Source organism: Camelina sativa, chromosome 13, assembly GCF_030686135.1.
Source record: "Camelina sativa cultivar CO46 ecotype springtype chromosome 13, ASM3068613v1".
Classification (NCBI taxonomy): Eukaryota; Viridiplantae; Streptophyta; class Magnoliopsida; order Brassicales; family Brassicaceae; genus Camelina; species Camelina sativa.
Window position 1 is genome coordinate 4,749,972 of NC_141892.1, and position 13,089 is coordinate 4,763,060.

The following is a 13,089-nucleotide window of genomic DNA, read 5'->3' on the forward strand; positions in this document are numbered from 1 at the left end:
ATCATATTTTGGGTACACACCCATTTTTTACCCAGTTTTTTTTTGTTGACTGAAAAACGGGTACCCAATGAGTTTTAACCCACTTTTAACATCCCTACACACGAGCATCAGATTTCGACAACTTGGCGAAAAAGATAATGGCGCGTTCCTTAATTGTGTGATTTATACAAATGTACACCATATTGCTGTAAGCGTGCAATAGTGAACTTCTTAATATTTTTATTGTATCCTTTAGGTGAAATATAATTACGTGGTTGTTTTGTTAAATCACCACTTTAATTTTTTTTTATTTGGTATCCTAGTGAATGAATAACTTTTCAAAAATTGATAGTTTGATATCATAATTAAAAAATCAAGATAAACGTTTACTTATACAACTAACAAATTATGGAATAATCACTTTCAAATGTTCATGGTCTACTTCAGGTCTCATATGAGTAAAGACATCCAAAGCTATTGCTAAGGATGATTGACTCCCGTACACGCCAGCCTTGCTTTGCCTTTCTGTTGCTCTGTCTTGATCTTGAGGTTTCGGTTCTTTGTGCATGTGGACTTGACCATTGAACATTTGAAGGAGAGGACTCGTTATTGGGCTTTGATCCAGTAAGACCTATGATCTGTTTTCCTTTTCTTAAACCAACAGCTTTTTATTTTAAGACCTATAATCTCCGAATTACAAAAATGTTTTTAAACCATGAACCGGATTGGGGTACCTTGAGAACAAAAAAAACTATTAAACCGGGTAAAAACCATAATAAAATCGTGACCCGGATGACCTAAACGGACCGGTTGACCCCGGTTCAATAATGTTCTTCAAAGATTAAATTTAGTAGGAGTCTTTTCACTGTTGCCGAGCGACGCCGGCAGCTCAACGATGGTGATCTCACTTACGATTGGTTTCGAGATCTTCTCGTTACGCCACCGTCAAGTTCACCGAGTCTGTCTCAGCATGCTCATGTCGTCTCTTCTCTGCCTCGACCGACACTACTCACCCCGTACCCGAACAAGCCCCGCCGACGAATCATCCCACCACCGGAGACGACGAGCGACACGAAAAGCTATGGAACCTCCGAGTTCTTCTCCAGCAGAATCGAATCGAAACTGCGCGTGGCGCTCTCTCTTCGCTGCTCCGATCGGATTCTACGACTTTCGCATCGCCGAGAGAACTCTTCTCCTCCTTCTCCTTATCATCTCCGTCCTTAAAACACGATTTCTCCTATTTGCTTCTCTCCGTGCTACTAACCGATTCGAAGATGGTTAACGAAGCTGCTGATTTGTTCTTCGCCTTGAGGAATGAAGGTATTTTTCCCAGCTCAGATTCGTTAACGCTTTTGCTCGATCATCTCGTGAAGGCGAAACAGTTCAGAGTGGCTATAAACGTGTTCTTGAGTATCCTAGATTCTGATTATCGCCCGAGCAAGTTCATGTATGGGAAAGCAATTCAAGCCGCCGTGAAATTGAGCGATACTGGTAAAGGTTTAGAGCTGTTTAATCGGATGAAGCACGATAGAATCTCTCCCAGTGTGCTTATTTACAACGTTCTTATTGATGGATTGTGTAAATCGAGAAAGATGAAGGACGCAGAACAGTTGTTCGACGAAATGCTTGCGAGAAGACTGTTGCCCTCTTTGATAACTTATAACACTTTGATCGACGGATACTGCAAAGCTGGGAATCCAGAAAAGAGTTTTAAGGTGAGAGAACGCATGAAAGCGGATAACATTGAACCGAGTCTTATTACGTTTAATACTATGCTTAAGGGTCTGTTTAAAGCTGGAATGGTGGAAGATGCTGAGAATGTTTTGAAAGAAATGAAGGATCTGGGGTTTGTACCAGATGCTTTCACCTTCAGTATTCTGTTTGATGGTTATTCGAGTAACGAACAAGCTGAGGCTGCTTTGTGTGTTTATGAGACTGCGGTTGAATCTGGCGTGAAGATGAATGCTTATACCTGTAGCATTTTGTTGAACACGTTGTGCAAAGAAGGGAGGATAGAGAAGGCGGAAGAGATTTTGGGGAGAGAGATGGGTAAGGGACTTGTTCCGAATGAGGTTATTTATAACACGATGATTGATGGATACTGTCGAACAGGTGATGTGGTTGGAGCCAATTGAAGTGATGGAGAAGCAAGGGATGAAGCCAGACCATTTGGCGTACAATTGTTTGATTAGGAGATTTTGTGAAGTTGGGGAAATGGCAAATGCTGAGCAAGAGGTTAACAAAATGAGACTTAAAGGACTTTCTCCTAGCATAGAGACATATAACATCCTGATTGGGGGCTATGGGAGAAAGAGTGAATTTGATAAGTGCTTCGACATTCTTAAAGAAATGGAAGACAAGGGTACGATGCCGAATGTTGTTAGCTATGGAACTCTGATAAATTGTTTGTGCAAAGGTTCTAAACTTCTTGAAGCTGAGATTGTTAAGAGAGATATGGAAGACAGACGGGTTTCACCGAATGTAAGGATATATAACATGCTAATCAATGGTTGTTGCTCAAAGGGGAAGATAGAAGAAGCTTTCCGGTTATCTGAGGAGATGCTAAAAAAGGAAATAGAATTAAACCTGGTGACTTACAACACCCTCATTGATGGATTGTCCATGACTGGGAAGTTAGCAGAAGCTGAAGACTTGCTTCTCGAAATCTCTAGAAAGGGTCTTGAACCAGATGTCTTCACGTATAACTCACTTCTATCTGGATATGAATATGCTGGAAACGTGCAAAGATGTATTGCGCTGTATGAAGAGATGAAGAGATCAGGAATAAAACCCACTTTGAAGACATACCATCTTTTGATCAGTTTGTGCACCAAGGAGGGGATAGAGCTCACAGAGAAAATATTTGGAGAGATGTCGTTGAAACCAGACTTATCAGTTTACAATGGGGTTCTTCATTGCTACGCCGTACATAGAGATATGGATAAGGCTTTTAATCTGCAGAAGCAGATGATTGAAAAGAGTATCGGTTTAAATAAGATAACCTATAACAGCTTGATTCTGGGACAACTGAAGGTAGGAAAGCTGGGCGAGGTTAGGAGTTTGATTAACGAAGTGAAAGCCCGGGAATTGGATCCTGGAGCTGATACATATAACATAATAGTGAAAGGGTATTGTGAGGTGAAGGACTATATGGGAGCATATGATTGGTACAGAGAGATGCAGGAGAAGGGTTTGCTAGTCGATGTTTGTATAGGCGAGGAGCTAGTGACTGGGCTTAAAGAAGAATGGAGGTCAAAGGAGGCAGAAATTGTTATTGCTGAAATGAAAGGTCGCAAGCAAGTTGATGCAACAGTGGACGAGACTCTTCTATCTGCAACAGAGAAGATATGAGAAAATTAAGAATGTATGCTCCAAGCTTGAGTCCTTTTGAATCCTAGGTTGATCTGTGTAGATTAACAATGGTGATACTATTTGTTTACGTTTTTTTTTTTCAGTTGGGAAAACGTGATTCAAAGACTTTCTTCTATTGTACACAATAAATTATCAAGTTTTTATGTTTAGAAAATATAATCATATAATTTCAAAAATATAAAAAGTTAGCTATTCTACGAAAGAAAAACTCAAAAAAAAATTGTGGAGTTTTAAAGCGTGTGAGTATCCATGGCGGTTACATTTTCTAATCTGCACACGGAGCAAGTGTCTCAACACTCTCGAGGAACACCTAGCCGGAAAAACCTATATCTCCGGGTTAACTCACATATCACTTCTTTCGTAATTTGGCCTATATTACCAAGAACTCGGTTTCTACTTACATCTTGACCTTTTGTCTGTTCATTATATGTTTTCAGCAATCATTTTTCGTTGGATGATGTGAAGGTTTACGCTGCCGTACGTATTGGAGAGAAGCCTGGAGATGGCTTTCCCAATGCTAGCAAGTGGTATGATAACATTGGCTTCCCACCTCGCTAAAAGGTTAGTAGTATATAGTCTCTCATTCGTTTGCTTTTCTTCTTATTTGATCATCTGAGTTGAATTGCTTTTTCTGAGAAATGAGAATGACGACTTCTTACAACAGTTGTTTTGTAACTGTTGGTCCAGTTTTCCCGGGAAAGCTGTCGGAGTGAGAGTTGGTGGTGGTGGTGTTGCTCCTCCATCTGAAGAAGCTCTTCACTTCATTTACGTTTCTTAACCAAAGTAAACTAAAAGTCTTTGGCTCTGTCAATGGCTTCTGTAAGGTTTTTCTGATTTAAGTAAACTAAAAAAGAGCTTAAAACATGAGTATCGCTTAATATTATAAGAAATATGACGGTACTAGCTAGCAATCCATAAACAGACTCGCATAATATTAAAAGAAAAGAGTTGGTACTGGCGAAGTGGCAATCCATAAACAGACTAGCATAATATTAAAAGAAATGAGATTGCCAGAAACAGACTCGTGACATACATAACAACAGTTTAACGTGGAGGTGGATCCATTTTGCTCCACTCTTTAACCTCCGCGTAAACAATGGGCTTCATCTCCCGTATTGCCCATTTCTCAAATTGTGAAAGAGACTGAAGTTGATGGACTTTGTAGTTGTATACCTTGTTCTCATGAATAAGAAGCTGCACAATTGCGTTAGCGAACTCTTTCCGAACAGTATAAAATTTCTGATGCCACTCCGTATCAGACGGTCTCGAGAAAAGGAAGACTTTAAGGGCATATATACCCCGATCCATTCTCTTATATAAGTCCTTTGTACCTGGACCACTCGCTATTAAATTTCTCCCAAGATCCTGGTAGATCGCAATCGTTATCCATTTCAATTGATGAAGACCTCTCCGCATTTCACTGATGACAGTGAGAAAATCGGTGAGATGAGGAGAACCTATATAGAATTCATTTAGATTATCCAGATCTGACAAGAGCTGTGAAAGAAAAAAGAATAGAATATATATAAGTAAAAAAATTTAAATGAAATATTGGGTAAGAAAGGAAAGAAATTATAAATCAGATACAAACCGTTTGGTATGCAGTCACTCTATACTCCATCACTTGAAATCTTTGATCTTGATTTTGAAGCTGATAAGAGTTGTACCAACGGTAATCAACACAAGTAGCTGGGAGATGAGAAGGATTCCCGCACTAAAAAAAAATATTGGAAAAATGATTACGTTAGCTTCATAATTATATATTTGCTTTTTCTCATCTTCTACTTCCAAATAATCTTTTAAAGCAAAAAGTCATATATACGTACCATATCACAAAATCTCCTCCTCCTGCCTAGCGGAGAAGATCCACGTGAAACCGTAATTATCACGCACTTTTCCTAGGACACCTGGAACTTGATGAGCCCCCAAATCTATGGCAGTTCGTACAGCAGCGTCAACGTTGTGAACTTGAACTATCCCGTTGTTAATCCCAGCATGTACCCTGAATTTTTTTTATAAAGTTAAAAAATCATAAAACCAAAAAATTATAAAGCTTGGAAAAAAAGAGAGTTACTAATCTCAGTTAAAAAAGCAGAAAGTTCTCAACATTTGGAAAATGCATGTTTGCTTCCATGATTGATTATCCATTATCGCTTTAGTTTTATCACAAAACAAAAGGTTAAATTTCAAAAGGAGCATCGAAAGACTAACCAGAAATAGAGTTTAAAAAACCAACTATTAATGATAAATTAAACTAAGAGTAGCTTTTTTTATACGTTGGTGTGCTCTATTTATGTTCCATACAATTTAATACTTGTAACTGATGAAGAAGTTAGTAGTGGTTTTAAAAATTCTTAATCCCATATGCGTGTTAACTAATTTTCAACAATTCATTGTATTAATAATTGATAAGAAGAATATGGAGAGAAGCTTACCAAGGAGTGTCAAGAAGAATAGGGTTGGTTACCACAATAATAGTAGTTCCTAGCCTCAGATAGATACTAAACAAGTTAGTATCAACGCTGTGTTGTCGCCGCACCTCCTCAGCATTGAAGAGATTCTTGTAGAATTCCGCAGCCTGTTCTACTTCTGTGGTTGGAACAATGTACACTTGGCTAAAATAAGAGAAGCCACCAGCAGGATCCGTATTATCCATGTTATATGTGTAACCTGAAAGAAACATTGATTTTTTTGAATTTCATTGGAAATCTAAGTAAAAAGAAATATATACAAATCTAATCATCAGTTTCTCCAAATCGATACAAGCTAATAGGAGAAGAACAATGGATAATCTCTGAGTTCGAAGATGAAACCGTAAACCCTAAAATTCTCCAAATCTAGCAATCAACAAGTAAGCTCGACCAAAGCTAGCAACATTGTTTCCAATCAATCAAGAAAGATAAATCATGCACTTTTTGAGTGCTTTCATTCGCGGCGGATCTGGGATTTATTTCCGGGTGACATATGTTTCGGGGACTTTCCTTATGGCTTGATCTACTCGAATCTAGATTTCCTATTCTGGCGAGCGCCATCCCAGTCGAACGTTTCGGATATAAGCATTCGCTTACCATGGCTTGTTTGGTCAATTTGGAAGGACATGAATAAAAAAGTTTTCTAAGGACTTACGGCAGAGCCTATTGACGTTATCAATCAGGCAGCCAATGATAGAGTGTTATGGGAAGAGGCCAAGTCCTCTTATTCGGACTCCATAGAACCTTTGCTTGTGGAGGTTCGGGTTCCTTCTCCTCGGTGTCAGGTCGATGGATCTTGGAAGGCCTCTGATCCTTTAGTGGGTCTGGGTTGATGGTTTTGTAACAGTGAGGATATCACTCTGCTATTAGGAGCACGGAGTCTGCGACGTAGTCCTTCCCCCCCTACATTTGGAGGTACAGGCGTTGATTTGGGCGATGGAATCCCTTCTGGCGGCAGGTGTTGATTGTCAAAGTTTCGAGACGGATTGTGCATAATTAGTGGCGATGGTGCAATCTCCTGATGAATGGCCCGCCTTCTCTAACCTGTTGGATGAATTCTGCTTACTTCGATCCTCCTTTCCGGCCTTCATGCTTTCACGGATCCCGCAGTCGTCAAATGTTCGGGCCGACTGTCTTGCTCGTTATTCGCTATCTTTATTTTTTGAAACTTCATTTGTAAATTCTTTCCCTTCGGTTTGGGCAACCAACTTTGGGATTATTTTTTAATTTAATGTTTGATTGACAAAAAAAAAAAAAAAAAAGTTGTGACTACTCATTTAGCCTTAACTACTCGGTTTAAATAAACACGATCGGTTCCGTCTACAGAAATCCGAAATTCCAAATCAATAAGCCCAGGAGGTTATTATTTTTATAAACAACCTCAACTTTATTATGAAACTTAATGGGCCAAGAAAAAGAAGCCCAAATAGGTAAAAACCACGGGCCTATGTATCTTCTCACTCTCTAATTTTTCTTCTTCTTCTTTTTACGGACAGACACTTGTTCATTCTTGAGCTTTAAAACCGGTGGATGTTGTTCTTCTAAGTTCAAGACCTTGTCGGGTTCGCTAGTCTCTGTTTTAGTGTTAAATTTTGCTTTGCGAAGAGAGATAGTTAGTTTTCGTGAGGAATTAATTCTGAATAGAGGAGATTAAATTGTTTAAAAATGAGAAATTTCTTTAAATATCACTAAAAATTTTTTTTTTTCCAAAAATACCACATTTTAGTTTTATTTTCCGAAAATACCATAAAAGTTTTTTTCCCAAAATTACCACAAACACAAAAATTGAATTTTAAAGTTGTAAATTTTTTTTTTAGGTTTGAGTTGACACGTTTAGTTTTAGAGTATAGTTTTTAGAGGTAGGGTTTAATATTTAGAATTTAGGCATTAATTTTTAGTATTAGAACTTTAATTTAATTATATGGTATTTTTGGGAAAAAAACTAAATTATGGTATTTTTGTAATAAAAACTAATTTTAATGGTATTTATGATAATTTATCTTTAAAAATTGTATTTATATTTTGAAGAAGGATCTATTCCTTTTAATGTGTTTATGTGACTCACGGCTCAAAAAAGCATCATTATCATCTTTTATATCTGAGCATCGGACAGGGGGTCTAAAGTGAAATGAAGTCGGCAGTTTCATCGTCGTCACTCTTCAATTCGAACAATCTTTGCAAAACCTTCTTTAATGGTTTCTGAATCGAGAAGAAGAAGAAACTTTAGACCCCAAAGCTTAAGTCCTTTTGAATCATGCATGAGTCACCTCCACCAATTTGGTCAGTCCGAATCAGTTCTCGGTGATTATTTGGTTTGCATAAACCAAACCAAATGGTTTCAGTTTGATTGGATCTGGTTATTTTGCATCATTAGAGATTCCATGACTGTTGTCTGATACTTTCGTTGGATACTTAAAAAAATTCACAACCTTCGGTTCGGGTAATAGGTACGATGACTTTGGGTTAATTAGGCCTAGGTTGAGCTGTAGATTAACAATGGTAAATACTATTTGTTTACGTTTTTTTTTTTCTCGTTGGGAAAACGTGTTTCAAAAGAATTCATTAAAATTCAAAAGAAAGAAAAACTCACAAAAAAAAAAAAAATTTGTGGAGTGTTAAAGCGTGCGAGTCGCACGGTGGGACGGATGACTATAGAAAGGAAGGTGAGCCCCGCACTCACTAGTCTCAGTCACTAGAAGCATCCTCTGGTTTTATTATAGTACTGACAAGTAAGCAAGCAAGCGCATATTCTCTTACTTTATTGGCTTCTCTTCTGAACCTTACCACTTTGAGAGTATCCATGGCGGTTACATTTTCTAATCTGCACACAGAGCAAGGTCACAAATCCCTCGAGGAGCACCTCGCCGGAAAAACTTACATCTCCTGGTGAAACTCTCATTTCACCTGCTTCTTTCGTAACTTGTTTTTTTACTTACATCTTGACCTCTGGAGAGTCTGATTAGTTCATAATATGTTTCAGCGATCAGCTTTCGTTGGATGATGTGAAGGTTTACGTTGCCGTATTGGAGAAGCCAGGAGATGGCTTTCCCAATGCTAGCAAGTGGTATGATAACATTGCTTCCCACCTCGCTAAAAGGTTAGTATATGTAATCTCTCATTCGTTTGCTTCTCTTCTTGTTGATCATCTGGTTGAATTGCTTTTTCTGAGAATGATGACTTCTTCGATGCTTATTTTGTAACTGCTCGTCCAGTTTTCCCGGACAATCTGTCGGAGTGAGAGTTGGTGGTGGTGTTGCTCCTCCATCTGAAGAAGCTCCGCTGACTGAGGTAACTAACTTTCTGTTCACTTCAATTACGTTTCTTAACCAGTCAAATCTGTGAGGAATCATGTGTTTGTTGAATTGAAACTATTCTATGATAGTGTGAGGTAGAGAGATTAAGTAGGGGAATATGCAATTTTGGTGCTGTTGGAATGGTGATCTTAGATACTGGAATCTTTTTAGCTTTTTTCCCTGAACTTTATCTGCAGGCACCTGCTGCTAGAGCTGATGGTGGTGATGATGATGATGATGATGATATTGATCTTTTCGCTGATGAAACTGAAGATGAGAAAAAAGCTGGAGAGGAGAGACAAGCTGCTAAGGACACTAAGAAGGCTAAAGAGAGTAAGTAACCAAACATCAGCAGTAAGTTTTTTTTATTGGGTTTGAGTAAGATGCTCAACAACACATCTCCAGAGTTTACAAATGAATATAAAGGAGACTTCGCTTGAATTTGTCACTTTTATGTGGAATGTTAGTGATCGAGCTAGGATTGAATGTAAATGCATTTTGAGATATTGCTGATGTTTGGTTACTTCTCCTTACTCTAAATCTAAATTTGTCTTTCTTCACAAAAGTGCTTCATTTGTTTTTGCTTTGATGTTGCAGCGAAATTGGTACCTGTTGGTTACGGGATAAAGAAACTCACAATTATGATGACCATTGTTGATGACCTTGTGTCTGTGGACAACCTCATTGAAGACCATCTCACTTCAGAACCTAACAATGAGTACATCCAAAGTGTTGACATTGTCGCTTTTAACAAGATTTAGAGACTCCATAACCCTTCCTCATGAAAAAGCTATCGAATGTCCAGTTTGGTGTTCAGGCCTAGTCTTGTTGTGTTTCTCTTATGCTTTGTTGTGTTAAGAGTCTTTTTCTTTTAAGTTCACATAGTTCGGTCTCCAACTTCTTGTGAGCTCTTGTCTTGTCTAATGTGAATTTGCTGTTAAAATTAAAACTATATGTTGGGCTATATTGAGTTTACTGGTCTTCGGGTAAATACCTAAGATTTAAACTGCGGTTACTCACCAAAACTATTTACCGCGCTTTTATCTGTCCTCTTTTACCTAATTAAACTTAGGTTACAAGTTACAACAGAAGATAGCACAAGTCGATTGTGTGATTTTCAGAACCCTTTCTCTGAGTTCTCTCAATTTTTCATAGCTCTATGTTAAATATGTGGAGGGGATATAAAATATTAGGAAATTTGAAAGATCCATTTCTGAGCAAACATGCAGGAAGAAACACATGATAAAACCAGTAACCACAAACTCATACCATCCATCCATTATCATCTCTCTCTCTCTCTCTCTCTCTCTCCTTTCATATTTTCTTTATTCTAGAAGAGCAATTTTATCACCTTTAAAGTGAAGGAGGTACATACTGTCTAGACAAACTAAACAGATCTTTACCCTCAAAAGGTGATGTCCACTCTCTCCCATTTCCCACTAACGCAGCTTCCTGCACTCCCATTGCCACGCCCATCCCATTCCCATTCGCCATCATTCTTGTCCTTCCATTCATGTGTGCTTCATATGGTGATGATGTTGCCGCGTACTGTTGGCTTGGTCTAGGAAAAGCTAGGCCTTTATCTAGACTCCAGTCGATGTTGTTGTAATCTAAGTATCCCAGTGACCCATCTGCGTTCCAGTCCAGGCCCGAAGAAGACCTTGATCCAAACCCTGAGAAGAGCCCAAGAGAAGCAGCTGGAGCCACAGCAAGCGGTGCAGAAGCCCCTGGCATTCTGTGACTATTGTTGTTCACTTGGCCTTGATATTGTTGATACTGAAGCTGCTGGTACATCAGGTTTGAGTTCAGATCATTAGGAGGCAGAGTTCTTGAGGGCAAGTATCCGTTAGATTGAGCCGGCTCAGATCTATTTGCGGGGTACCAACCGCTGCCTGCTGCTGCTCCGGTAAAGGATGCATTCATGGAAGAGACAGGTAGGACATTTGTATTAGCGGACTGTGAGCGTTGTTGCTGCTGCTGCTGCTGCTGCTGCTGCATCATCATAACTGGTTCCCTCATATCTTGCTGCTGAAGTCTCTTAAATTGATCACCTAGGGCCGCCACATACTGTGTTTCTTCTGTTTGCCGTGGCAGTGGCATCTGTTGATATGACATGCGTTTCTTCTCTTCCAGGGCATTATTTTGTTGCAGTTTCATCCACTGCAACTTCATGTGAATTCTTTCCAACGAATTTACACTCTGGTTTTCGGATTCTTCACTAATGTAGCTGGATCCTCTGGAGTAACCAAGATTCTTTCTGTCAAGGGCTTCTTCCCCACCTGTAGGATACATACCTGAGTTAGGTTGCAACTGGGCTACTGTATTCTGACTTGTGTGCATAGAAGGGACTTTGCTATTGTTAACAGAAGTATTATCACTAATATCCTCTGCTTTTCTAGACGCAGTAGATTGGTCTTGCTTCTGTCTTCTTAATGCTTCTTCCGCTTTCTCAATGTCCCCCTCTGCTGTAACCACAGCTCTTTCTACATCCTGCTTGGTGAACTTATATTTTGTTTCCAACTCTAAGATTCTACCCAACTCTTGTGATATGTCAAGCTTTAAATTCCCAGAGGTAGGATCTAGTTTCTTATCTTCTACTTTTGCCCCACCATCATCAAGCAGCCAATTAACAGACTCCTCTATTTTCCCTTCATTTAACATAAGCGCATAAGTTGCTCGCTCCTGAGCAATACCCATAGCCATTATCTTCTGAGTATGGACTTCAAGTTTTCTCGACATCAGATACTGACAGCAACGCTCGTGCAACTCCTGAGCTCGCTTTTCCTTTTGCCGTTGGTGCTTTCTTTCATTTTTCAGTCGCATCTTTTCTCGCTTTTCATTGTCAGCTCCAGGGACGATTTCTTGCTTTGCAGCAGTACTGGGTACTTTCTCTTTGTGATCTTCCGAGTCACCTGACCAGCTACCATTATTAGAGACAGAATCACAGTCAGCTCCAGTTGAATCCGACTCATCAATGTTTCTGAACCGGCCATTATTGTGAAGAGACGAGGAACCAGTTGGTGAAAGCGAGTCAATGGTTTGAAATGTCCCCAAAAGAGGATTGTAAGCACCAACCACAACACCATTACTCGCACCCATGGATCCTGAGGCTTTACTTGGTGTCTTCTGTGAATCGTTCATAACCTTCTTGTCTCTGGATTTAGTCTTGGATGCGCTAGACATCTTCTCAAAAACAAAGTTATCCTACAGTTCCCATCAAAACGAGAGATAAGTCAATACAGAGCTTTATTTAACAATCATCAATGGTCATTTCTGAGCTGTAATGTCAAAGCTAGAGATTCCTCAATGAATATTCAAAGAAACAGAGATTTCACGGAGACGACTATTATAACTACATCGTTGAGGTCGCAAACGTATGGATCCGGTACAAGAACGAATCAGAAATGAAACACGCGACAACAATATCCGGAGATACATTTCTGAATCGAACAAGGTCAAAACGAAAATTCACGGCGACAAACAAAAAGCTTAGCAGTCGAATCGAATCCATAAACAAAACCAAAAAAGTCTCCTATGAGCAGCGAAAGGGACGAAACTGAAACGAATCAAGAAGACCTAAAAGGCGCGAAGGAAATGCGCGATTTGATAGAGAAGAATACAGAATCGAAGTATAGATCAGTGATGCGACGGGGGAGAGAGAATGAGAACCTGGTTGATCGGAGTCGTTGACGGAGAAGCGAGATCCGGAGAATAGAGGAAGAAGAAGAAGAAGGGTGGTGAGAGCTAAGGGCGATGAGGATGAGGAACGAGAGGAGTGCGATTATATGAATTATACCCAACCAAAAAAAAAAAAAAAAGGAATTAACTCGGCGTTTCGAATCCCCAAATCGAAAACACCTATTGGAAAAATTAGGGTTTGGTTTAACAACAACCAAAAAAAAAAAAAAAAAGCTAATTATTTTTTATAATTTTTACTTTATTATTTGATTTTTCTAACAAACAAACCGAAAAAG

General features: G+C 39.1%; 3 protein-coding genes and 1 pseudogene across 3 annotated transcripts; 2 read left to right on the forward strand and 2 right to left on the reverse strand.

Moving 5' to 3' along the window:
- Positions 1–881: 881 nt before the first annotated feature.
- LOC104735221 (pentatricopeptide repeat-containing protein At5g12100, mitochondrial pseudogene) lies at positions 882–3,505 on the forward strand (annotated as a pseudogene).
- A 698-nt stretch (positions 3,506–4,203) lies between these two features.
- LOC104735222 (uncharacterized) lies at positions 4,204–5,122 on the reverse strand. Its single transcript, XM_010454970.2, has 2 exons — positions 4,943–5,122; positions 4,204–4,848 (listed from the first exon to the last, which is right to left on the reverse strand). Exons 1-2 carry the CDS (start codon positions 4,970–4,972, stop codon positions 4,396–4,398), a joined length of 483 nt encoding a protein of 160 aa, XP_010453272.1. The 5' UTR covers positions 4,973–5,122; the 3' UTR covers positions 4,204–4,395.
- Positions 5,123–7,903: 2,781 nt separating this feature from the next.
- Positions 7,904–9,493, forward strand: LOC104735223 (elongation factor 1-beta 1-like). The gene is made up of 4 exons (XM_087481986.1): positions 7,904–8,708; positions 8,803–8,919; positions 9,035–9,110; positions 9,313–9,493. The coding sequence occupies exons 1-4, from the start codon at positions 8,623–8,625 to the stop codon at positions 9,454–9,456; spliced, it is 423 nt and encodes a 140-aa protein (XP_087338112.1). The 5' UTR covers positions 7,904–8,622; the 3' UTR covers positions 9,457–9,493.
- Positions 9,494–10,302: 809 nt separating this feature from the next.
- LOC104735225 (uncharacterized) lies at positions 10,303–13,077 on the reverse strand. Its single transcript, XM_010454972.2, has 2 exons — positions 12,785–13,077; positions 10,303–12,319 (listed from the first exon to the last, which is right to left on the reverse strand). Exon 2 carries the CDS (start codon positions 12,296–12,298, stop codon positions 10,469–10,471), a length of 1,830 nt encoding a protein of 609 aa, XP_010453274.2. The 5' UTR covers positions 12,299–12,319; positions 12,785–13,077; the 3' UTR covers positions 10,303–10,468.
- Positions 13,078–13,089: the final 12 nt, after the last annotated feature.

What these genes read in the sequence shown, in the direction of transcription:
- LOC104735222 (XM_010454970.2), bottom strand. Translation starts at nt 4,972, where the DNA reads ATGGAGTATAGAGTGACTGCATACCAAACG. An exon ending in GAGTGACTGCATACCAAACG is followed by an intron (nt 4,849 to 4,942) that starts GTTTGTATCTGA and finishes TTTCTTTCACAG; the next exon opens with CTCTTGTCAGATCTGGATAA.
- LOC104735223 (XM_087481986.1), top strand. Translation starts at nt 8,623, where the DNA reads ATGGCGGTTACATTTTCTAATCTGCACACAGAGCAAGGTCACAAATCC. An exon ending in GGAAAAACTTACATCTCCTG is followed by an intron (nt 8,709 to 8,802) that starts GTGAAACTCTCA and finishes AATATGTTTCAG; the next exon opens with CGATCAGCTTTCGTTGGATG. An exon ending in AAGAAGCTCCGCTGACTGAG is followed by an intron (nt 9,111 to 9,312) that starts GTAACTAACTTT and finishes CTTTATCTGCAG; the next exon opens with GCACCTGCTGCTAGAGCTGA.
- LOC104735225 (XM_010454972.2), bottom strand. Translation starts at nt 12,298, where the DNA reads ATGTCTAGCGCATCCAAGACTAAATCCAGAGACAAGAAGGTTATGAAC.